Source organism: Aricia agestis, chromosome 6, assembly GCF_905147365.1.
Source record: "Aricia agestis chromosome 6, ilAriAges1.1, whole genome shotgun sequence".
Classification (NCBI taxonomy): Eukaryota; Metazoa; Arthropoda; class Insecta; order Lepidoptera; family Lycaenidae; genus Aricia; species Aricia agestis.
The window spans coordinates 816,865-844,592 of NC_056411.1; the positions used below are offsets into that span (position 1 = coordinate 816,865).

The 27,728-nt window shown below is 38.5% G+C and overlaps 1 protein-coding gene across 1 annotated transcript in view; it reads right to left on the bottom strand.

Moving 5' to 3' along the window:
* LOC121727564 overlaps positions 1-27,728 on the bottom strand; it is a 186,466-nt gene that overhangs the window by 79,319 nt on the left and 79,419 nt on the right. Inside the window, exons 18-23 of the mRNA XM_042115452.1 lie at positions 23,476-24,878; positions 5,850-5,973; positions 3,086-3,196; positions 2,533-2,658; positions 633-752; positions 45-236 (exon numbers count right to left, since the gene is read on the bottom strand). Of these exons, the coding sequence (XP_041971386.1) occupies positions 45-236; positions 633-752; positions 2,533-2,658; positions 3,086-3,196; positions 5,850-5,973; positions 23,476-24,878 (2,076 nt within the window). The remainder of the gene's footprint in view (positions 1-44; positions 237-632; positions 753-2,532; positions 2,659-3,085; positions 3,197-5,849; positions 5,974-23,475; positions 24,879-27,728) is intronic.

Below are 27,728 nucleotides of genomic sequence, written 5' to 3' on the forward strand. Positions count from 1 at the left end.
TCGCATTAATTTAAATTTAGTACAGATAACCAATAGCACCTTACCTCAACTCCCTTATCCGAGTACGTCCTGCCCTGCATCTCCCTCTCGTCCTCCTCGTCGCTGCTGTCGGAGTCGCTGTACGCCGGCTTGGGTTTCTCCGGCGCGGTGTCCGATGCCGCCTTCTCGCTCTCACCCTGTGCTTCCGTCTCTTTTTTCTCCTCTTTCTTGTCGTCGGTGTCGGGGGTTACTGTGATCTGTTAGGTCGTGGTTGAGTATGAGATAATAGAATACTATGTTCTGAATAAAAGTAGCAGTTTCTTGCGACGCTATAAAATTAAATGTAACTTTATTCGTAGACCGTTATGATCAGGCTTATTTAACACTTATAAAGATCATATTTTTTAAACTGCAGGACGCAATATTCTTGCGACACACAAGTGTATATCAAGTATACGGGCAACGGCCATCACTTTCCATTAGGAGAACCGCCTGATCATTTTCACACTAGGTACTGTATAACAATTTTACACAACGCTGACGCAACGCGCCTTGTAGACTGGCTGTTAGGTCCTCCATCCGCCTAGGAATTTTCTCTGATACCTAGTACTTTAAGGTTTTTGATTTTTAACCATAATGCAGCTTGGTGTTACCTTTATGTCATGCTGCTGAGGCGGTGGTTTCGGTGCTTTGGCCTTCATAGATCGGGTTTTGTTGGGTCGCGTCTGCGCGGGCGCAGGCGGCGAACTGTCCACGTCCGATGAATCTGATTTCTGGATATAATAGTTAGGTATGAGTATGACAACTAATGTTTAAATGTCTCAAAAGCAAGGTCCGAGGCAGTTACGTCTACTTGCTCTGAGTTAAACTTTTAAGTTTATCATGGATTTTTGTTATCTCTCTCTTGTCAGATTGTCTTACAAAGAAAAGCAAAATTTGGCTCTGAAGGGAGCATTTAAGGCTCCATTCCACCGCGGCGCACGGAGAGGCTACGCACGTGCGTCAAGCTTTGTAAGAAAATATATGTGACTGTTTCCACTGCAACCCACGGACACGCTACGCACGAATTGACTCACGTAGCTTGCTCGAATATGGTGCACACGTAGCTCAACGCTGGCCACGCTACGCATGCTATAGATCAGTTAACTAAAGATGGCTCGTTCACAGTGCTCAAACTTATGCAATTTCACTATACAGTATATTTAAAAATATTATATTTTTGCATGATGATAAAAATTATCGTATAATCTGCGTACGATAATAATATTATGCTATCGTACATCGTACGTACGCACAAAATTATCGTATGTGCACGATAACTATCGTGCGGTTATGAACCCTGGCCGCGCGCCGATCACACGTTACCGACTTGTAACATCACGCTGTATTTATAAACAGTAGATTAAGAAAAACAATACTTGTCCCCTTCACGCTCATAACATAATATCTATGGACGCTTCACACCACGTCAGCTCACGCTCATAACATATACCGTTCGCGAGAGAGACGGACAGACTTTTTATGATGCGTATGTAGTACGACGTCACGCCACGTGCTTATTCACAGACACTACACAAGCGCAATGTTTAAATGTGTTGATCGCGCCAGCTCTTGTTAACTGACCTGTATGCACGGGATACACGGAAGCGTGTACATAGGCAGTGGAAACGTTGACCCACGCAGTCAAAGAAATAAATCCGTGCGGGTGGCCGTGCACAGCGTGCGCCGCGGTGGGTTGGCGCCTTTATAGTTTGTCAACACAATGTAAGTACTTAATTTTGTATATTTGATAGTATATACAGTTTTAATAAGAAAAACATATTCTTTCGTATCTATTTCAGCATAACATTTCATTGTCATACAGCTCTTACAATTTTGCTTATCGAAGCCTGTACAATGAAGCCAAGTTAGCGTGAAACTTACATGTCATTAGATTAATGTACGGTCACGGACATTTCCGGTGTACCATCATTGAACTCTATTACAACAGCAATAAGGTCGTATTCTGGTACATCGCGATTGTCTGCGGTTTCCTTCTGTTGTTTAAAAACCGCTTCATCATACGCTAAATCATGATCCAATGATAAATTAAAAGTTTGTTCAAAACATTAACAGAAGTCGTAAAAGCGAAATAAAAATTATTTAGATTTAATTACAAATATTGACAGAACCGCAAGGTTTATGTATAAGTATATCACCTTCACATACATAATACACACACGGTGCAGTCTGGTAAGTTGATAAATGGAAAGTTATTAAGATAGACTGGCCTATCAGTTCTTGCCGTCAGAATCAGAACTTTTACCTTAAATGCTTAAGGCTAAACCTTAACATCCTTAAACGTAATATTGACGCAACTCAACATGGCATAATTATGGTAAACTGAGGTGTACCTAGTTTAACGGCCGAACGGAAACTTTCACGATAGTATCGACAAATGGCAGTTATTTACATATTCGTTATTTTATCTGATAATGTCAATTCCATGTTAGTCGTGATCTTGTGTGCCGCGGCTGCACTTGACATAACTCGACCGAATAGAGCAGCACTCACCCAGGCGACCAGGCTCTGCACGGTGAGCGTGACGTCGTCCTTGGCGGCCTTGATAAGCTGCACGGCGCGCTCGTGCTGCGCCGTCCGCACGTCCACGCCGTCCACCTCCAGTATGCGGTCGCCGACCTACACAAGTACTTGTTATAGACCACACCGGTTTCGGTGATGGTGGACGGTTTCAACTTTCCTTGAAAGTAGAACAGGTATTTTTATAATAGATTTTGTGTGGTTCACTCACAGGAGGACGCTCTCTCCTCTTATTATCATAAAATGTAGAGATCAGTCTAAACAATGACAGCCAAACTTAGAAAGACAATTATCTCGTCTCAACGCGAATGCGAATCTACAACACAAGTCGCGAGCTTAGCTTGAACCTTAGCAACTTCAATCGCACAGAAGTTCCTTTATTAGTTAAGGCATTGCTCCGTGATAACAACTATCGTAGACCTATGTCCTTTCCGAGGACTCAAAAAGCCGTCAATGCATGAGAACCTCTTCATGCATAGACCGCTTTACAATACTAGCTTTGATAATTTTCAGATATCCCACAAACCTGCAGCTCCCCGCACTGCGCGGCCGGGCTGTCGGGGACCACGTTCTTGATGAAGATGCCGAACATCCCGCGCTCGCCGTTCTCGCCGCCATGGTTCGCGATTATGTCCACCTGGTATTTAAATTTAGTTAACTACTTATTAACTTAATACGTGTAAGCCAGCCATAAGGTTGGCCGCATAAATACGTTTTCCGTAAGTATTCGATTTCCAAATTAAAATTTTCCGTATTTTGAAATCCGAATGCATAGAATCAGTAAGAAATAGAGTAACTGACATATGCGTTCGCCTTTTTCCGAACGGCACAAATAATTCCGCACGAAATATTGGAGTGCAAGCCGCGTAGCGAAAAAAAAACAAACGTTTGCGCTTCCAAATCAAAATTCCACATTAGGAAATCGAATACGGAAAACGTGTGTACGTGGCCAGCCTAAGTCCGGTCAGGATATAGATCAACCTGTGTCAGTCCAGTCATAGTAAAAGGAGGGTTTAGGTTCATTATGTTTGAATGACTATTATGATACTGACTTAAATTTGACAAATAATGATGTTAACTTATATTAGATAATATGAATATTATGATACTTAATGTAAAAACTTACAAACCAACTGTAAATTGTAATAACTTGACTAATATTTAACTAACATTTTGCACGTCGAAAAATCGACAAAATGTGTGAAACACTGCTTGATGATACAATTCCATCTGTACCATATTTTTGCAAGTAAACATTATTATGATTATTAATTCTTATGCCGCAGATGCTGCCTATCTCTAGGAGTTTTCCTATCTCTAGGAGAACGACATTGTGAGATCAGTATTATTTTAATCAGCGTAGAATATTAATGGCATTTAATCCATCTCACGGCGAGTCTCAAATGTAAATTTCCTGGCAGGTCGCCATGTTTCTGTGTACGCAATATTTACAAGCTGTCGGTATGTGACTAATAGCTCTCAAACACGTTCTATTGTTGTGCGATTACAGAGTGAAGTTTGGGATATATTTAAACGTATAAAATTCTTCCGATACCAACATAGTACCGATTGTAAATTACCACAGTTACAAATGCTACGGTGGATTCACGATCATTAATTTACCTCTCACAGGAACTTCATGTTAACGATACAAAGATCATTCCAATAGAAACTCTGAGGTATGATCTCAATTTAGACATGTCATAGCCGAAAAGCGTTATCATTAAAAATGGAAGCACGACAGTACTAGATCATATTATATTTGTAAGGACTAAGGACTTATTTTGATAATAATCGAATTTTATAACTTTTCATATCCAGACGTTTGAATTATTTATCGATACCACAGAACTCTTTAAAAATATGAAATAGGAATGAAACGAAGTGACATAAATCCAGCAGTAAATTTTCCAGAGCCTTCGATGACCGAGCGGTGAGCGGTGTGTAGTGCGGTGTAGTGCTCTCCAACTGCCGGGGATAATGAACATCCGACGTGATGACACGTGACTACACAACACGTGTCGATGCTAGTTACTATGTAGTTTAGAGGTGGAAGTATAATATTTTGATTTCTTTGGGATGCCCTTCGATATCAATCGAGTGATGTACAGTGGATTGTTTCTTTTTTTGACGCCTCCGTGGTCTAGTGGTATAGAGCGCGGCTCTTGACTCGGAGGTCGTGGGTTCGATTCCCGCGTTGGAAACATGTTATTTCCAAGTTTGGTTAGGACAATGCAGGCTGATCACCTGAGTGTCTGACAAGTAAGATGATCCATGCGTCGGATGGGCATGTAAAAAGTCGGTCCTGCGCCTGATCTCTCGCCAGTGGTATCAGTCGTCCGTCCCACTGGGTTATGAGAGTAAAGGAATAGAGATTGCTCTTGTGTACTGCGCACACACTTGGGCACTATAAAATTACTCCTGGGTAGCTGGCCTGGTTTCAATGAAACCGGCCACCGTCACCGAAACCGGTGTGGGAGCTATTATTACTATTGTTGTTTCTTTGTCGATAATAATCCTAAAGGTCTTGTGAGGTTCAAAAAATCTCATGAATTATATCTAAATTTCCAAATTGTATAGTTTTATAAACAAAAATTCCTAGTTAGAACGCCAATAACATAATGATACACAATGAGCAGCGCTTATGAGGAGCGATTTCTCGGATGTGTGACTTCCAGTTCCCGGCGGGGCTTCCTCCGGCAGATCCTGTGTTGTGACCTACATACAGACAAGCAAATAGCTCGCCTGATGTGAAAAACTCATTGGTATTATCGAATATCTTTTAATTAATTGTAGACTTAATACTTATTTCTACATTACAAATTGCACGCGGTTCCTAATTAATCTTACATTTCCCGTTTAACCCATCGAGCCGCATAAGCTTACCGGTAAGCGAGACACAATAGAATAATAATAGATTTCTAATAATCCACGATCGAAGGATTAAAAAGTATTCTATTCCTACTTCGAGGTGTACTTTATGTCTATATTGCTAAATGCCATCAAAATTGTCTCAGTTGTTTCGATGTCAATTCGATGCAAAACAACCAAACCTTTCCTTTTATACGGGTAGTATAGAAATACTATCTGGTACTACCGAGCTCAAGTTACACTTTACTATAAGGTTCAATTCATACCGCAACGCGACGCGCAGTTTTGCAAGACGTCGCACGCAATTGAAGTCTGTCAAATCCATACAAATTTAGAAATGCATCTACGCGATACGTTGCGACGCGATGCGTAGATACGCATCGCGTTAATTGACCCTTACTATAAGGGTAAGCGCTCACCTTCCCGCCGACGATGCTGACGCCGAGCGGCGCGCCGGGGCGGCGGCGCAGCGTAACGCGGCGCGGCGGGCCCCAGCGCTGTCCGCCCTCCTTGTGGCCGCTCACCGTCATGCCGCCCACGTAGCTGCAACAATACTCATTATGAGATTGGAAAGGTATATAAGAAACTAGATAACGCCCGCAAGTCGCAACTCTGTTGCGTCAAAACTCGTATATCGCGCGGGAACTTTCCCGGGACGCAAAGTAACTCTGTGCCGAACAGTCAAATCGGTTCATCGGTTTGGGCGTGAACCGTGGCTGTACCTGACAGACAGACAGACTTCGCATTTATAATATTATTAGTATCGATAATAACTCGTAAGTCTTAGCTGTGAACGTTTGTTGCATTTTTTAGATAATGCCTTTGTTTTTTCTAAGGTAACAATAATGTTTAAGTAGAAACAAACATTAATTTATAATATTATAGAGCTAGTAAGTAGCAAATTTAATCGTTCATTAACATCGTGCATCCCTACCATCTCCCTACGTCGCGCGTCGTAGAACTACCCGCTACGGGCTACGGCGTAGCGGCGGTGTAGCCTACCCTTATGTAGCTAAATAAATACAATTTACGACGTTTTTTTTTAAATAACTTTGATGGAGCATATTTTGTGGTGAACAAAGCATTTAATACATTGTCTGCCGCACTCAGAGTGGAACATTAATTACTTGAATGTAATTAATTTAACATTTTGACATTAAAGCCCCACACATTACATTGAAGGTTAATGCTGCCAAACTCTTCATTAAATTGAAGGTTAATCATAATTAGATATTTCTGAGTACGGCGGGTCTTGTAAATCTTAAGTTAAGAATAAAAATGCTATATGTTTGGATTTTAAATTTCTTTACAAAGTGTTTTACTAGAAAGCGGCTTTGACTTTACTTAGAGAGGAACATTCTGAACACAGACATATTTTGCTTTGAGTGAAATCTCCTGATAACTTCCAGACTTCAGCGGCTTGGCTAAATCTCACTACATCACTACATATTTCTAAAGTCACAAAGGTTGCAAAAGTAACCAGAATAATATAAAATTTCACATGTTACTCAATTATATCTGACACCGTACATTTCGCAATGTAAAACTGTTCTCTGTGTCTCTAGGACTTGAAGCATATATTCTATAACTTTTATCAAAATCGGTGGTATGAAGAGGTGACAGACATACAAACATTCATATTTATAATACCAGTAGGACTGGCTAGACAGTAGACATTTAAACTATGAATGATATATGAAATGTGAAGCCCAGTGACACACTGACAATCTCATTACTAATGCTTACCTACTTAGTAATTTAATTACCAATGTTCAAATATTCATCGTGTATTGTATTACACGCGGGAAGTTAACGTGAAACTTTGTAGGCAAATCATTATTATGGGCAATTTTTACCCGACTGCGTTGAAGTAAAACGTGTGATTTTGGCAGTTTCTGTATGTAAGCTCCATAGCGGACATTATCATGAGATGTTTATAAGTTCTGTAATTATGTCTCAAAATTTGTATAAATAGCGTAATCGTGTTTTTTCAACTGAGCTCATTTACAGTTTACAACTTTTATTACTTATATAATGAGATTAGATCTTGTCTAGACAGTGCAGTAGTAATATTGATTGAGGTACCTAATCAATACTCGATACAAAAATAACTTGGCAAATATCAACTCTAATAAAATATTAAATACGTAATTGAAAACAATGTTAAAAAGTTTGGTTTAAATGACTGAAATAACAGTCGGAGTTTGCAGCACAAACAGTTCATTATACACGACAGAATACACAGTTAAATGTGGATCAAAATGAAAATAAAACTTATTCACTCCGCCCGATCGACCGAGCCTTAAGAACACAATAGGGTACAGTCGCTGAGACAAGGATAAATTAACATATGTTTTTTTTTTTTTAATAAAACGGGGCAAAAGAAAAAACGGATCACCTGGTGGAAAGCAACTACCGTTGCCCATGGACATTAAGACGAGGACGGAAGAGACCAAGAGATGATCAGAATTGAGTTGCAGGTGCATTGCAGGCCTTTTAAGAGGGAATACGATCTCTTCTTGAAGAATTGGAGTTCGTTTTTGCAACTTATCATAGACAAACTCTACTCTAGACTCATAGACAAAGAATTTTAAACATGTTTTTGTATGGATGTTTTGGCTAGATAACTTTATCTCAATGTCTTTACAGGATGTAACAAAACTAAGTGGACAACAACTTTAGAGTGTGTACGGCTGTATGTGTTAGAGTTCAAACTTTACTGTAAAAGTAGCAGCACTGAAAGATTACTGTTGCCACAAACAATAATTATCAAAAATAGTTACGCAGAATTATTTTTAAGAGATTTATGTTGAAATAGAAGTATGTTCACATAATAGATAATAATAATATATGATAAACATCTATAAATGACAAAATGTCTAAAAATAGTTCGATCTATTTTCGTAAACATCTGAGGTTGAAATTACAGGGATATGATAACGAAGAAAATTGCCACTCGAGTCTCGACGTACACCGGGGCTCGTATATTTCGCATTAAAATATAATATCCACGCCTAAAAGATCGAGTTCTGATTTATATAATCATTTCATAAATCTATATTTTATATTTTCTAGGAACTAGCGGTATAATCTAAGCCATACTGGGCCCGGAGGTATTCAATTATTTTTGCATTACATAACCTTTATTATTTCCGAAAATATCTGTTCTAATATCATTACAGTTATTTCGGGATAATCCAATCAATATTATGGACCTTTATCAAAGAAAAACCCTCTCTCTCACACGAATGCCGAATTAGTATTAAACTTTACATGTTTCAATGTACGCTAATGATATTAAATGATATGTTTTTGTTACGTAAAAACATATAATGAATGTGTTTCAAAACCTAACCCAGTATATTCGTCGGTGTCAGAGAATCGTCGATTCTAGACGACATACTGTTGACTCTAGTGACAGTACGATGACTATAAGAAAGTAATTTTATATAAACCAGTGTATTCCACGTTTATGACTTTGTAGCGGTACCCAATTCGTCTAACAGTCCTGCATCGCGCTATCGAAGTTTTCTGAGCGCGTCGGTATATATGTCGCAGTCCTCTGGTTCAAACTGCGATTCGATTGAATGACTGGCGCATTCATTGAATGGCATCTATATTATATACGACAACTGAAATGTATCACGTGGGCTTCGGCCTTACCGAGCATACCACCTCGCTCGGTCGGAAGATCTTTCTTTGTGAACGCATATCCAACAACTTTGTCCGTATAATACGTCACACTAATTGTTTCATCAGTGGTACATGTCAATACAATATGGCATGGACAAGTACACAATATGGCGTCTGGTGTACTGGTAAGTATACAGGTTTTGTTTGTTTAAACGCAATGTAAAACGTAAACACAAATTAAACTACAAGCAATGTAACATTTGTCAACATGAAAACGCTTTACAAAACGACGGTTTAGACTATTGAAATTATCTGCCAAATACAAGACATTCATTCATGTCTGTTACTGCGCCCGCTGGCGACCTGCCAGATCTCAAACAAATTCTACGAGCAGAAATTAAGATCGGCCGTTACCCGTTACGCAAATACTGACAGTGCTGAGTTTCGGGGAAACAATTAAAACGTATTCCATAGCCAAGTACGTAATGTTACACTCAAAATAATGGTTGTGTCTGTTAAGAGGATTTTTGCTACATTTGAAAGCCTGCACTACTGAAATCTTAAGGGTTTTGGGACATTATCAGGCATCAGCTAATATCTTATTATTAATAGAAGTTTGACAGTCAGCGGAACGATTTTTTGCAATCCTAAATGTACTATCGAGGAAATTGATTCCTAGGCAGTTGACGGACCTACGTCAAATTACTTAGGTCCGCCATCTGCCTAGGAATCAACTTCTCTGATAGTACAAATTGGAACCGAGCGAAACGTCGCAACTGCAGACGACGTGGCGTCGCGACAGCTTCGTGTCGCTAGCTGCGCAGGGTATTCCATAGAAATACATAGAAACCAGTAGCGTCGCGACGACACGTCGTCTGCAGTTGCGACGTGTCGCTCGATTCCAACTTATGCCTAATAACTCCTAAGCCATTTTTTCCAATTTTAGGGTAGTTACTTCTGTGTTTTAATTAACGTTCATATCGTTTGTCGAGTTAAAAGACGTTCGTATTATGATCTCAAAATATAAAATGTAACGAAACACTTATATCGTGGATTGTACGGGACGCGAATATTGCAATCACTTAGCGCGGCGCGGCTGACCGCACACACTGTGTTATCTGTGCACCGCAGCTAGTTTACAATACAACGGTAGGTTTATTAGTATGTACCAAAAATACTACCAAATATAATACTATCCAAAATGTACCAACTGAAAGAGATAAGTTTGAAAACCTTGAGCTAATGGACCTTTCCCAAACTTCTTTGAGTGCCAGCACGTATTTTGTTTCCGCTGTCCTTATTTAGAATAGTAACTACGAAATTTATGTGTCCTTACGATGTTATTATTATGTATATTATGTATATTATATATGTAGTTTATTTTGGACAGACACATCCTACTAATATTATAAAGGCGAAAGTTTGTTTGGTGTATGGATGTATAGATGTATGGATGTTTGTTACTCTTTCTCGCAAAAACTACTGAACGGATTTTAATGAAACTTTACAATACACGCTTATACATCAGAATAACACATAGGCTACAATTTTAACCAACTTTCAAAATGGGGGAGGTGTTATGTTCGTTTTCTTATGATCAACGATTACTCCGCCGTTTTTAACCGATTTTCAAAATTTTTCTTTTGGTATATAGAGTATCATCCCAATTTGGTATTATATTCACAAAAGTGGTGATCTGATGAAGGATCCATAAGTAATCGAGGAAACTCCTTAAAATTTATAGGGAAACGTGTGGTGACTTCGGTGTCGTGAGAAGTATTCTAAGCATATGCTACCAACAAGTAAGATTTTGCACCGAGGTATACCTGGTATACCGTGGTTCGGAAGGTGCTGAGAGAACTCCTGATTCTTTATAGATACAAGTTTGGGAGTTTGAAGAATTGTTTTAAGAACGGAAAGCATATGCTACTATGCAAATTACGTTCATCATCATCATCATCACTACCATATTATACCATGCATCGTCCCATGGTTATGACTTACGAGCTATTGGTACTTTTCATAGTCTTTTAGATCGAGTTTGCTAAGCGATAATAAAAAAAAATCTATACTTACCTTAATATTATAAGCCTGAAGAGTATGTTTGCTTAAACGCGTTAATCTCAGGAACTACATGTCTGATTTAAAAACTTATTTCAGTGTTAGATAGCTTATTTATCGAGTAAGACTATATATTATCACGCTAAAACTAATGCGACCGAAGAAACTCAGGAAAATGTGGGAAAGACGGGGGAAATATTAGAAATAACGAACTACTGGAGCAATTTTTATGGCAATATTTGGCACAGATATAGAGTAGACCAAGTGAAGGGAGTAGGGACATAAGCTATTTTTATGGGAAAATTATGGTTTCCGTAAAATTCCTAATTTACGCGGGCGAAGCCGCGCGGGACATCTAGTACTCTATGGTTTAGTTGCGAATATGGACCTCTCTGGTCATTATTTACACTTCCAGTAATAATATTATAGTAAACAGTGCCTAAAATGTAGTGTCCTGGCAACCAAGAAATGGTAAAAGAAATAGAGGAAGGCAGTTCCGGAGGTGGGAAGATGAATTAAAAATGACAGCAGGAAAAACTTGGACAAGGACAGCGCTAAACAGAATAGAATGGAAAGAAATTTGGAAAGCCTTTGCCAAAATAGGGCAAACAGACCGAGTCTATGGTACTACTGACCCGCTGGAGTCAGCGGGTTAAGCTAAAAGAAAAATCAAGAAGTCAGAAAAATAAAGGCTATAAATAAATAAACAGTGCCTTAAAGGAGCTAGTGCTGCAATCAATATTATTGTCTACAGCAAATATACTTTTTTTTTATTATTTTATGAAATAAGGGGGCAAACGAGCAAACGGGTCACCTGATGGAAAGCAACTTCCGTCGCCCATGGACACTCGCAGCATCAGAAGAGCTGCAGGTGCGTAGCCGGCCTTTTAGAGGGAATAGGGTAATAGGGAAGGGTAGGGATGGGAAGGAAAGGGAATAGGGGAGGGTAGGAAAGGGAATAGGGTAGGGGATTGGGCCTCCGGTAAACTCACTCACTCGGCGAAACACAGCGCAAGCGCTGTTTCACGCCGGTTTTCTGTGAGAACGTGGTATTTTTCCGGTCGAGCCGGCCCATTCGTGCCGAAGCATTGCTCTCCCACGTATAACTATTTATATTTCAAGATCTCCCTAAACTCTGCAAGTCATTCTAACTTCTGAAAATCTTACACCGCAGAGCATCTCTGATCTATCTCTACTCTCAGGTGTACACAACCAGTGGTCGTCTCCTGCAGTCGGCAGTTTGGGATGGCGCATTATCTCGCTTAACCGAGCGGAAGCCTACGGTTGGCTGCCCCTGCTCATCCACACTTTTTATCCGATCGCCATGATGGCTGTCCTTTTTCATGTTTACTGGTTTGGATAAGGATTTGCGTTCAGTAAAGTAACTTTCTTAGCTGAAGCGAGGATTCAAGTGATAAGGGTTGGAAAGGCAAATGCGTGTAAATAGCTAAATTGCCTGCGGGATAATACAAAGTTCTCAAAAAAAGACACTCCGGAATCCGTATCATGCCCGACTAACCTGTTCCATAGTCAGCAGGGGGTGCTCCTCAGGCACCCCCTGCTGACTGAATTGCAGTAGCAGCAAGCCCGTTGGATCTTGTAGGAGCAAGATGATTGTCTTCTGTAGCGCGTGGTCCGCTCCGGAGCGTAGCTGAAGTACTCTTGAATTTTGATACACTTTGGTCGGCCGACCACACAAAAGGTTCACAGCGATTATATTGAAAAACCAAAAGGGAAAGAAACTTGAAATTCTAGCTGGATTAAGCCTTTTCAAGGAAAAATTATCAGAACAAAATTTTCTCGAATGCCATCAAGACCGGTCGGCGGCGAAAAGCGGCCAGCAAACACTTGTCATCTGTCAAGTGTCAAAGATATGTATTATTCTTATTCTTCCGACAGTGGTAAATTGCCATATTATGTTAAAGGTTCATCCAACGGTTGATGAACCGAAACTCCCAAACTGAGCTACATCCCAACAGTGGAAATCAAACACAACACAAATCCAGAGTGTAATTTGAGAACTTATTATTTAATTATTAAGGAAATTAAGGAAATATAATATATTAAATTATAACAAAATTAAGTGCACAACCAAGGGTATTTACTGTTTTTAAGGTTCCGTACCCAAAGGGTAAAAACGGGACCCTATTACTAAGACTTCGATGTATGTCTGTCCGTATGTATCTCAAAAGCAGTGATAGCTAGAGAGTTGAAATTTCCACAGATTGCGTATTTCTGGTGCCGCTACAACAATAACTAAAAATAAAACAAATCAAATATTTAAGGGAGGCTCCCATACAACAAACTTGATCTTTTTGACATTTTTTGCTCTATATCAATAATGGCAGCAAGTAGGCACTTGATATTTTCTTGTTAAATATATATGTACTTTAATAATTATTAATAATAATAAAATAAAAATTTAAGGGGGGCTCTCATACAAAAAACACAACTTTGGCCTATTTTTGCTCTATGGAACCCTTCGTGCGCGAGCCCGACTCGCACTTGGCCGAATATTTCGTTTGGATTTTAGCATTGAAGTTTCTTAAGCGCATATCTATAACTCTATAACTTATGCTCTGCACAATCTATACCATACTGTTTTTAATGCGAAAGTAAATCTCTCTACCTCTACCTACCTGATGGGTAGAAATGCTTTAAGTCCCGATAAAAGACATAATATAATAGTTTTTATCCAGGAAGAATAGTATTTATCGAGGCGCCAAAATTCGTTTATTGGAACGTAGTGTTTCAATAAACTAATTTTGGCGCCTCGAAGTAGGAGGTTTGGTAGTATTACATCCTACAACCAAATATCGGTTGAGAACCGTCAATTTTTCAAGGATTGTTTCCAAAATATTGTCGCTTATAGAGCAATAATAGCATGTTTAGTATCGAATGACCTTGGGCGGGTTCGACAGAGCTGTTCTATTTCTGTCGAGCAATGGGTAACGGGGCTTACTTCGCATTTGTAGGAGTTCCACTTCAAACGCTGCTCATTACGCAACCTTTATTATATGGAAAATATTTGCGTTTTTGCTCTCGCAACACGCAAAAATTACTAGTAAATAATAATGATCAGATCGTCGTATCCTACGAATAAGGGCGCTGTTGCAAAAACCCTACTTTACAGGAGAAGGTTTTTTGTGTTAATTTCAAAATATTGTTAGACAACTTTTAGAAATTAATTATGAAATTATCGCATAACTACGTAGCGGTTGCTATGAAATTTTGAATGAGACGTTTAATTTGATATTTCGGGTAGATCTGTCCTTTATTTATTTTTTCGGCGGAGTAAAATAAGTCTCATTAGACACAAGTAACGTTATGCCTTTTTTGTGCGGATTCAACGGGGTCTAAAGAGCATTTGTGTCTTTTTAGTGATCATTATCAAAGAATTTCCTTTTTAAAACTACATTGAAAAATCGCCCAAGTGCGAGTTGTACTCGCGCACGAAGGGTTCCGTACCATTATACAGTAAAAATAGCCAAAAATGTGTGTTTTTTGTATGAGTCGTCAATTATTATTAATTCATGAAGCCCTAAGCGGCCGCATCCGGCCGCGATAACAATAGATAAGCTATTGTGTCTCGTTATTCCACGATTGATGGGTTAAAGTATACCTAAGTACAACGGAACATTTAAAAAGCTCACCTGTTGCTATTATTGACATGGAGCAAAAAATAGCAAAAATCACGTTTGTTGTATGGGAGCCCACTTAAATAATTAATTTCATTTTTTTTCAGTATTTATTGTTATAGTGGCAGAAGATATTATACTCAATCTGTGAAAAGTTCTTGAGATAGAACCTGGAGACAAACGGAAGGACAGACAGACATCGAAGTGTTATTAATAGAGTCCTGTCTTTACCCTTTGGGTACGTAAACCAAAAAAAACAATATAAATAGGCATATGGAAAAAACACACATTAAATTAATAATATGGAACGTTTTATAATATTAATTCTCCATCTCCAGAACCCATAGTTATTGTGATTGCTTTCAAGCTATCACAATAACTATTGGTTTCCTTCAACTTGTAAAAATAAAACATATAGCGTGATAAGTATAACTGGCATAAAACTTTACAGTTTTATGCCAGTTATTTTAAATAACCAAATAGCATTATAACTATCGACTAGTTACTCTGACTATTATAATATTGGTTAACTTTTATGACAATTAGATTATCCAAGAGCCAGCGATAGACAGATTTTTGTCATTTTATAAAAGCTGAGTTTTCCTGTATGTACAAACAGCAACTATAGAATTTCGATCGCGTTTAGGAGGTATCCAGTTTTGAAGGTCTAACTAGCCTTCGATACAATGTAAAGCGCTTTTTTTCTTACTTCTTTCGGAAATGTAGGAATCTCATCTCAGACACCCTTAATTATTCCCTAAAATGCCAAAAGTATTACACTTTAAGGTGGTATGGCAGTGGTAAATAACTGGCATAAGTTGTCTGGCAATAGGGAGCAACTGTCATAGGGGGTCCGTCAGTGGGAGACGAGATTCGAGAGAGAGAGTGGGAGAGAGGAAAAAAAATACCTTAAATTTTATCGAAGGTGCGGTAGACTTTCAAAACTGGATACCTCCTAAAGTATCCACAACCGAAGCTCTATAATAGTTGGTTGCCGTTCTTACCTCTATATGAGTTACTAGCTTTTGCCCCCGGCTTGGATTGCGTGAAATTCTCGAAAAAATCTCGTAAAACATCGTATTTTAGGAACATTATGTTTTTTCAAAACCAAAAGTAGCCTTTTTTTTCTTTTTTTTTTGCGCAGGGGAAACCCATGGCGTGGTGGCGCGAGCGCCTCGTCCCCGCCCCGCGCGTCCTTTCACGCACTCCAAGAAAACGGTCACTGAAGCCTTTGTTGCTTTTTCGCCGGGGAATTTAAGAGCTAACAAATGTGGCATTTTTTAAAACTTCATTTACTGGTTATTAAAATTAACTTTTTACAATTTTTTACACTGAAGGTTATAGATAATGAGCTGCCGATTTCGATTTTGCCATAAAAATAAAAAGCCATAGTGACCAGGGCGCCCTTATTCGTAGGATACGACGAGATCTGAAGCTAACAATAATTACTATTAATTATTACCAGCAATGCTCCTGCGATTGGTGTTGTGAGTATCCATTGGCAATAGTAATCGCTTTTCATTAGGCTACCTTTTCGTCTGCTTATCTGCCTACTAATGGAGGGGAGTTTTTGGAAAGGTATTCGACCGCCACACATTCTATTTTGTGGATAATTCATATTCGGTGGTTACAGGTCATGAAAACCTCTTGATGCACAATCAAAAGGCTGCCAAGAGTCAAGACAATGCTCCAGCTGCTAATATTCGGAGTGAATAGCTTTTAGAAGCTTAAAAAAAGTTCAATAGTTGAAAGAATTGTTGATTTTTAGGGTTCCGTAGCCAAATAGCAAAAAAGGGAACCTTATAGATTCGTCATGTGTATCTGTCTGTCTGTCTGTCCGTCCGTCCGTATGTCACAGCCACTTTTCTCCGAAACTATAAGAGCTATACTATTAAAACTTGGTAAGTAGATGTAGTCTGTAAACTGCATTAAGATTTTGATACAAAAATGGAAAAAATATTAAAAATTTTAAATTTTAGGGGACCCCATAGGTGCAACTGAAACAAAAAAATTTTTTTTTTTCATCTAACCTATGCGTGTGGGGTATCTGTGGATAGGTCTTCAAAAATCATACCTGAATAGTTTGCGAGAGAGACTCTTCCAAAGTGGTAAAATGTGTCCCCCCCCCCCCCCCTCTAACTTCTAAAGTAGTAATTGTTAAAAAAAATATATGATGTACTGTATTACTATAAAAACTACCAAAAATTGGTTTGAACGAGATCTAGCAAGTAGTTTTTTTTTATACGTCATAAATAGTTAACCTTAATTTAACTTTCACTAGCTGTTTGACCGAGCTTTGCTCGGTATCCGATGAAAATGACATTTTCTAGAAATGATTCCTAGCTATATATACATATACAGTGTGTAACAAAAATAAGTGATAATATTTTAGGGTGTGTACGTGTTCCTTGTAGAGAGTTCACTGTGAAAGTAGCAGCTCTGAAAGACGAAATTTTTTTTTCACTTTTGTATGGGCAAGGGCCCGAGCGTCACGAGTTTTTCCATACAAAAGTAAAAAACATACATATATATATATATATATATATATATATATATATATATATATATATATATATATATATATATATATACAAGAATTGCTCGTTTAAAGATATAAGATTAAATCAACTGAAATATAAAAATAAATCTTTCGATTTTTTTTACAAAAAAACCTTTTAATTTCATAGAAATAAACCTTATTGCTGCTGCGTAACCCTTCATGGGCGGATCCAACTCGCACTTGGCCGGTTTCTTTATGTACGGACACGATGATTCTGTATAAGATCTGTATCATGGTATTCAGTAGAAGATAGAATAATAAATAATACTAACCAGAAGTAATTAAGGAGTCAGGTAGAGCTTTCTTAATAACTAAAACTTCACTAATTTATCGATAAAATTCAGCACTGATCACACTCACCGTTGTGTACAACGGAGCTAAGAAGGCACAACACTACATAATAAGTGCACCGAAAACGCAAAGAAATCGCCGAAACACTAGTGATGCGACCGCGTTGACAGGGAGCAAGATGTCAATCCGTAATGGAACGTAGAGGTCGGCCAACCATAACTCAATTACGCGTATTAGCAATTTGCCGCTAGGGAAGCACCGCGAGGTATCGATACTTTATGTAACGACGCTGTAAGCAATACTAACGATGATTTAAATAGAACTCTGCTCCTAATTATAATACTGACTTTTTTCGTCTCAGTCGCCTGTGGATAGAAAGAGATGAAAGTGAAAAAAATAATACACACTACATGATAATCTACACTCTACAGTATTAATATCGTACGTAATTTGTGCGAACTGATGCGGTACGCGGTATACCATATTTTGTCCCACTATGCACTTAGCTCACCTGTATAAGTTTTATTTATCAAGACGACACTTGACAATATTAATATAACTATTAAATATTAATAAAATAAAGGCATCCCTAAATGATATAGAAAATGCTCTAATAAATAAGTTTTATCGATATCGATACACGCATCAGCACAAGACTACCCGTCTCAATTTTCATAAGTGTGCTTCATAAGAGATTGACACCTTGCATTTATCTAACAATATTAATATTTGGTAGCACGACTGTGGTGATAAAGTTCTTTGGCACCTGTTCAGCGTCCAAACATCAGCTATTATATACAATGTAGAGTGTTTAGCAAGCAATATGCAAAGTTTTAACAAACTATATAAGCACCTTTGTGAGATAATATTCTTACTTGAAGAAATTTGTTGTTTCATATAGGAGCTAAGACGTTTTAATCGATGAAAAAACTGGGGGAAGGTCTCAAGTCAACACGTAGCTATCTGTTATTATTTAAGCTCATTGCTATGTCATTTGTTCTAAGAACTTCTATTGTAGCTTCTGCACAACTTATGTCCACTTGCAGTCGGTAAAAGTTAGTCGTACAAATATTTTCTTTTTCCCTCATTTGCAACTTAATGATATTATCTTGTCCTGTGGCCTGTGACCAAAATAATATCTATGAATAAAGGGCAGGACCTTGATCACAACAGCTATCAACCAATATTTTTTGCTTATCACCGTCGTATACAAAATTGCATTTTGCTAATTAGAAAATGGCTTAATGTGAACCCTATAAAGGGCGTCGGAGGTTATTATATAATGAATTAGTAATAGCGGCACGCGATGTCACCTGAAGACACGAGCGGATGCAGTCGGTAACTAACATTTTACAACATAACCCCAATTACTCATTTTATCCCTAATAATTTGAACAAACTTTATAAATTACCTCCTTCATCATCTAGGTAATATAGCTAGCTATACAATATATAGCATCCTTTGTTTTATTTCTGATCATTTTCCCGGCCCCTCAAAGCCTCTGTGGCGGTACCCACAATTAGCGCCATATCCTAAATCGCGTTATCGAAGTTTTCGTGGGATTCGGCCTGACCGAGCATAACACCTCGCTTGGTCGGAAAATCGTCCTTCATGGCCACCACGCGTATTCCCACACCTCCCTTTATATGCAAAAAACGTCAGTTTTCTAAATGTTAGTTACCCACTTCATCCGCTCATGTCTTTAACTCACCTCACGTCCTACAACATACATAGTACCTTCATACTCATTAGCTAATTCTCCCCAAGGCATACCAATATCGCTGAGTGACCTGGGGGCATGACTGGTGACGTATAGGTACTGTACTGCTACCAACTTCGCTACCAAGTACAGCTCTTTAGTTTGTACTTGACTCTATAGGCTAAGAGCGAGTGTTCGGCAGACTTACAGTAAAGTAACAAACTCCACATTTTTGACAAGTATACTGTTTAATTTGGAACACTCAAAGTATATATAATTTAAGAGTAACCTTGTTCTACAAATAAAACGATCCATATTTTAGGACCATCAAGACAAAGTATGAAATCCTTTCTCTCTCTGTTAGCTACCACTTTCGAGATTTTTCGAAAATAAAAATGTTGTTCGTCTTATCAAAATGTAGCTACTCACAAGAAAATTAGCTTGTTAGTAATCACAAAAAAAATCTAGGGCTCCCTCACTATTAACCGTTAGCGATTGTAATTAAAGGTAAGGAAACAAATTACGTATGCAAATGTTTACTTTGAATTACTGTTTCGAGAAGCTAAAAACCACAAAAAGTTAATTAAAATAAGCTGCTGCGGAAACCGACATGTTAATCCCGGTTATGACGGACGGCGACTTGCGGAGTCCGGTAATCCCGTGATGGATTAAACCGGCCCGAGTGTCCGGGTTATCACGTTTGACGTGAAGCGAGGGTGTGGAAGAAACGTTCAACTATCGAATAAGTCCAGCGTGTCTAGGCATCTGGAAAACTTGAAGGCAGGACCCTCATCCCAATCAAGATGCTTAATTATAGCATTTTCTCGGCTAAATAAAGGCATCCATGCTATAATCTATACTATAATATTACAAGTGTGAAAGTGTGTGGCGCATCGCAGACGACAGACTATCCGTGACGCACTTTTTAGTCCGTGGAAATAGAACGTATGCAATTATATGCAGTAACGCACGCGACACGCAGCGCGGACGTGTGCGTTACTGCATACAATTGCATACATACTATTTCCACGGACTAAAAAGTGCGTCACGGATAGTCTGTCGTCTGCGATGCGCCTGTCTGTTACCTCTTTACGCAAACCGTTAATATAGATGTTAGTGATTTCGGCTACCAGCGGCTGAAGTTTGACTCAGTACCAAATTAAAAATTTACAATCCCTCTCTCCATTCGGGTTAAGATAATCCTCTGAATTCAGATCGATAGATCAGAGGTTTTAAGATCAGGATCAAGGAAGGTTTCATATTTGTCTAGTCAGTAAATTTACAGAGGTACGGCTATTGGCCAATCGCCTATCTTTCAGACTGGCTAGAGCTAAAATATTTAGCTATGTATTTTGTTTGCACAGTTATGCGTGGTGCGATAGCGATATTTTTGTACGTGAACGAAAAAGACAAGTAGTAAAAGATGCCTTATGACCGAATGTGTATGTTCCATGACCGGGTTACATTAGATACTAATTATTATTTATTAGTCTAATTAATGACAACTTTAATTATTAAGTCTAGCCAGGACCAAAACTGTCCCATGACAAATTGATCGTTAAATATAAAAACATGTCACGATTAATAACTATTAATAACAAACATTACTTAAATTAATAGCCAATAGCCATGATATACCAGACAGGTCGACGGTAAATGCCGTAAAATATTACATAGAGCTAGCATAGAGCATATTATTCACTCCAATTTCATTATAAACCCTTCACGTTACAGTTTAGTATCGATTAACATAATAGCGGCCGCTTTGGGACCATTAGCCTAATTGTTTTTACACTTGTACACTAATTGGCCCGATGAAATGGCTGGGAATGCCTACTAGTGTAATATTCTGAATGACTACTATAATTTGATAATTTGATCATGTGCTCCAGGACATTTCTTATTAGCCTATCGTATTCCATTGGTCGTTTTTAATACAATTCGTGATTTTCATGGTATGAAATACTTTGAGTCAGGTATTTTACAAGGGAGAGTTTTTGTCTGAGACAAAATTACTGTACCGGCGGAAGTAATGTGCAACCAACATCTAATTTATAAATGCCAAAGTGTGTCTGTCTGTCTGTCTGTTGCCTCTTCATGCCGAAACCGCTGAACCTTTTTAAATTTTGCTGAAATTTAGTATAAAGATACTTTCAGTCCCCGGAAAGAACATGGGATAAATTTTACATAGCTGGGCACCGTTAATCAAATAGTTAGTTAACTTCGTTAATCGTTAATCCGTTAAAAAAAATGTTAGCTTCGTTAAACGTTAAAGCGTTACATTGCGGACGAATTAACGCAAGTTAACGTTAATCGTTAATCCGTTAATATGTGTAATATGGCCTTGTTGTAACTTATATCATTGCGTTAGTGTACTTATATCATTGCGTTAGTGTACATACAAAACCTGTTGGTTTAAGGTTTTGGAAGTTAACAGGTTAGGGACAAAACAAAATACTTCTATAATTATTGTATTCTAGATAGAAATTAGAATTTAGAATACAATAATTATTATAGAAGTATTTTGTTATTATAAATCATTTGCATGTTGATAAAGAAGAGTGCAGTATAATTAAGTTACATAACTAAATTATACTGCACTCTTCTTCACTCACTCTCTCTATAAGCACCGGCGCTGAGTAATGAAATGATAAAACGAAACAAATCTCTTCTCACTTGCATGCGCCTGAAAATGTATATCTAGTATTGTTTTTGTTTCGTCTGAACTTGTTTTCGGCCCGCGCCGCGGTGCCGTGCGGTAAATAGTAGGCATTGGATTAACGATTAACGGACTTCTGCATATTAACGGAAGTTAACCAGTCCGTTAATATTTTTAAAAGTTAACTTAAAAGTTAATCCGTTAATCAAAATGTTAACTTCGTTAATTACCTATTGACGGATTAACGAGTTAATGCCCAGCTATGAATTTTTATTCCGGAAAAATGTACAGTTCCCGCGCGATGAAATAATTTTGGCGCAACGGAGTTGCGGGCGTCATAAGTATAGGTAAATAATAATAATCGAAGACAGTGCAAGTAGTATCATAGTACTTAGGTAGGTATTTACATCGAGTCTATTTCAGTGGTATTATGCTTATGTCACCCAGCTCTAAGACGTATAAAGTGTGTTGTGTAACTGCGAAAGACGTAACCAGCAGCCCTACAGCGGCATTTTATAACACAAGTTACGTGGGGAGCTCGCAGCGCAGATCTTAAAACGTGAATTATTTGCAAATGAAATACGGTCGTTTAGCATTGTTGATAGTGTTTTACGACATTCTTCTACTCTGCTCGCAAAGTTTATACCAGCTGTAAGGCGCTCCAGCTAATACTATAGTTCTTATGGTAAAGACGCAAATCTATATCGCCGCCGTTACAGCTCGATATAGATAGTTATTCTTTCATCGCAGTAGTGTTAGAAATCTTTAACAATTTACTGAATTAATTAGTGGGTTGTGGGTGTTGTTGGGTGGACTTGTGCGAGAGCAATGTCGAGGGATCTCGAGCCGCTTCTGTGGTGATCATGCTAGGCCCTAGGGCTTACAATATATTGTTTTGTTCTACAAGATGATATATTATGGATTCGCTATTACAATTCGGTGAAATGCGTAGAAGAAATTACAATTGTAAATCGTACAAATTGAAAATACCGAGACCTGAGACACGTGCGCATTAATACGATGAAGCCCTCCAAATGAGGACACATCTAAGCCCCTGAGCCGTTATTCGGTAATCAGCTTTATTGTTATACTATTTGGGTTTTATTTCCATCGGTGATCATTCGCTCGGGCTGGGCTGTCTCCACTCCAATTTTACTTATAGCTACTGAACTTAAGGTCTGAATTCAATGCTGCCGTCGGCCGCGCCGGTATTGACAATCTAGCTCCTCAAGTTCAAGATTTGTTTCTACTTGCGACACGAAATGATACATTTAATTGTTTCAATGATTTAAGAGGATTTGGAATGTCGTTTAGTACAAGTAACGAGTATACATAACTAAGTACAATTTGGAAATTTGTCACATGCATAAATGCCGGCACACGGAATTTTAGATTTAGTTTTGAACTTTCTGTATGTATTAACCGGCTTTCTCATCATTTAGGCTTTCAGAAACATAAAAAAAGCTCCGATAAATTAATTTGAGTTAACGATTGATCACTCACCTGGATCGCCTCGCTGGCACCAGATACTTGAGCGGGCCGGCGGACTGTCTCCTGTCCTTCACCTCGGGCACCGTGAGAAAGTTCTCGTCCTCCGTCTCGGAGCCCGGGCTGTCCACGTTGAAGAGCGCGGGCGCGGACTTCCGGCGGTAGTGGGACTTGGGCACCTCCAGCATGTCGCGGATCACCTCGCAATACTTGCACGCGGTCGCCTCCGCTATGTAGGCCTGCGTGATCGCGTACGCGTGCTCCAGGAAACACTTGTGGCAGCCGGGCACGTACGTGTCCGCGTCCGTGGACTCCTCGCTCGGGTCTTTTTTGTGCGAGTTCAACTTTTTGATGTCAAACTTCTCCTTTCTCTTGTCCTCCCCCCGCGTCCTCTGCTCCTCCTCCCGGCGCTTCCGCCTCTGGATCTCCTGCAGACACTCCTCCTGGTCGTTATAGTACTCGACGCACCGGCGCTCGGTCTTGGCCGGCTTCGTGGGACTCTTTCTCCTCTTTTTCGTGCTGACGTTGACGTTGAGCGGTTCGATGCGCAGGGATTTCATCTGCTTGATGATGTGCTCCTCCACGTAGGGCCGGGTGTACTCCGGCGCCTCCTCTATTGTAATGACGGGCTCGGGTTCGATAGTCTTGGCACGGTGATCGACGTTTTTAATGGCTATTTTATCGTGTTTATCCAGCTCTTTGATCGGACTTTTACGGCCGTTTTTTTCGGGACACTTAGCGGACGAGGAGTCGTCGTCGAGGCACGTCTCGTAGCCGTCTATCTCGTGGTCGATGTACAGCAGCGAGTTGTTCTGCTCCTGAATCGATATTCTAGCCGTGGCGTCGTAGAAGCTGGACGTCTCGTCGGACGGAGAGTTGAGGGTCCAGCTCTCGTCGTTTTTCTTATTCTCCCTGATGACCTCGCTGTCCTTCCAGTAGGTCTCGAAGCTGATTCTCTCGAGGCCGGTGGGCGTCACGGCGAACACCATCTCGTCCGACGTGGACAGGTCCTTGCTCTGCTGCTTGAGGACACTTTTGTCCTCCTCGTTTTTAATCAGGGACGTCCTCCGACTCAGCTCTCTCGGAAGCGTGATGACATCATTCTCCGTGATCGTCAGATCATCGTCGGGGTCGTCGAGCGAGTCGTCGGACTTGAAGGACTTCATCTCGCTGATGCCATTTACTTTCTCGTGCACCTTGTTCTCTATGTACACTTTACTGTCTACTAGAGTCTGGTTCTTGAGGTTTTCCTCGTAGCTGAGGTCCGCCAGGGCAGAGAGCTCCTCGTCCTTGATGGAGGACTCCTCGGGCTCGAGGCATATCTGCACCACCTCCAGACCCTCGGCGTACTCCTGCAGGCACTCGTGGAAAGAGTCCATGCCGGTGTGGTCGTCCGACGCCAGAGAATTCACGCATTCCTGTAAACGTAGCTTACTTTCATTATATGCATAGTTTTAAGTTTACATTACTAGTGTAATTTACAAGTTTAAAAGAGTTGCCTTTTAAATCGCTAGAGAGAGTTAGTCTTAAGTTTTTTGTAAAGGGTAAACTTAAAAAAAAATGAATTTGTTAAAAAGAAACACATTTATATTCAAAACATTTATTGCTACACAGTACACGTTTAACATTAATATTGCACGAACATCGTAAGCTAGTTATCATCAGTATTTTGTAACTATCTATAAAGAACATGAGCTGTGCTAATAAATACTACTTTTCTGTCAGGTTCAGTTATCAGAAAATTAAATCATCAATTCTTTGAAGTTGATTCGTTTCACGAGATTTAGGTCCTTACAAATACATAAGATCTATGTGATAATATTATGTCTAAAGCAAAAAAAAATGGCAGCAATTTTAAAGAGCAACATTTTAATTTCTTAATAATATAAACAATAGAAAATTCGGTCCCAATCGACCATAATATATAACAATACAACTATATTTTATACCTAACATCACAACAAACACTTAATAATTCATAAAATTTTATTTTACAAAATATCTAGTCACATTTTGCAACATCACGTATATATTTGGCATAATTTCTTTGCAAACAATATTACTCAGTCAATAATGGAATGTTTTGACAAATAAAGCAGTCGAGATCACAAACATATTCATTTACATAAAAACAAGTACCTACACTTCTTGGACATTTTTTGCAATGTATATTATGCGCTTGACTTTACATTTAAAGCTTTTTGACGGACTAGATATAAGCTCTTAAGTCAAAAACACGCTGTTTTTTCAGATCCAATCACTCAGAAAGTTCTATGAAATATTTTACTAATGTAGCTCAATAGGGTATCAGGCAAAGGTCGGATCAGAGGGCGCTAATCGCTATCATCACATTATAACATAATATTGACAGAAACGTTGGCAAACGTCGAACTCTCTCTCGACTTTTTGTTTACTGTCTATGCTGGTGCTACCTCTAACGTGGAAATATTGCAGTATTGGAACTGTTCCAAAAAAAGAACACATCATTGTTTTGTGCAATAGCAAATTAGTTAACGCTGTCTGTAGAGACAGCGTTTTCTATCTCTTACGTTATTAAGAGTGGCATCTGGCTGTCATATAGTATCTAAAATAATTTAGAAAATACGCGACTAGCGCCGACCGCTACAAGCCAGCATATTCAGGTTATAACTAATAACCGAATAAAATTGTCACATTGCAACTCATTTAAAAAGCTTGACAGAAGACAACTTTTGCACATATTTACCTATATAGCAACATTTATTTTTCTTATATATTTAATTTATTTTATAGACATTTACCACAATTTTAACATCGAAACTATCAACCGCATATAAACTACACATCGATCACATTTCTTAATAATTTAACAAGCTTTTTATCACTCACAACAATGTTTGATATGTTTTTGTTTTCCTGTACATATTTCAAATATATCAGGCCTTTATAATTTTGTACTTAGAGGGCATACATAAATTACGCAAGGTGTTATTGGAATATGGGAAAATGTCGAATATCATCATAATCACAAAGGATTTGTTTTAAAAAATCCTTAAAACATCTGACACAATTTATGTCTCACTCAATTTATCTTTAAAAAACCTTAAAAACATCTCACACAATAATTTATGTACGTCCCTTAAATTTTTATTTTGCAGAGCGCGGGAGATTCCTAAGATTCAAAAGGAGCCGCGCGGACCGTTTGATGAATTAAATATTTTATTTTTCTAAACTATCATTTGTCTCGCTCTTACAGTGGACTTAAGAGCCCGTACTCTCTTTTCTACTGCTCTCTTCACACTCACGCCCGTCTTTCATATGCCGGGTGAAAAAGGACGATCGCCAAGTTAGCGGGCAGTTATAGGTTTTCTGGTTTTTAAAACGTTTTTTATATGAAAGTGGTAAAAAGTAATTCCAACATTGTATAGACGACTTTCTCAACAGTACATTGTATTTTTTTCATACCGTTAAGACGTCAATACAATCCATAAACAGGTGATATTCTAAACCTTTTACAGCAAAAATCACAAAACTGTCGCGGGTTTGAGTTGGATTATTTAAAGATACTTTAAAAAAAAATAAAAAATCTAGCTGCAACATTAGATTATAATTGAAATGATCTTACATGTTGTGCATTAAAACTTATAGAAATACTGTATTTTAACTGTTAAATCACGTCTGTAAAATGAGCGAAATCGGCAAAATTTCGTATATGGACTCTTAAGACTCAATCCAGTAGCATGGTTTAGTAGAATTGATATTGTATGACAACAACGACATATTATTAAACTTTAGCTTACGCTTGGATTCTCAAGATTTTTGTCATAGTTGGGGAGGGGAAGAGGGGATTTCGGGATAAGCTCGAGCGTATCAGATTAAGCTTGTATAGGATTCCGACATGTGTCTAGTTATCATGGTATAGAAATCATATTTCTCACATGGTGGGTTAAACAATATTTTTTTAAATAATGAAATGTCATCGGATCTGTCAGATTAAGATAGGGGATGTTTAATATACCCCAAAGAAGCTTCCATATAAAGCACTGACGATTCAAAAGTTAGGTAAGCCTGTAGGGACATTTTAAAATATAAAAAAATAAAGCTTCATATTTTCCTAACTAAGCTTCACAGATATTTTATTTTGCACTAAACTAAATTATTTTGTCCTTATTGTCTAAAATTTATTTATAATTAACCTAAATAAGCAATTTTCTGGATATATTTTCTTTTTCAAAACTTTAAAATGGCTGAAGTTTCTGAATCCACCGCTCAAATAAAAAACGCTCTTA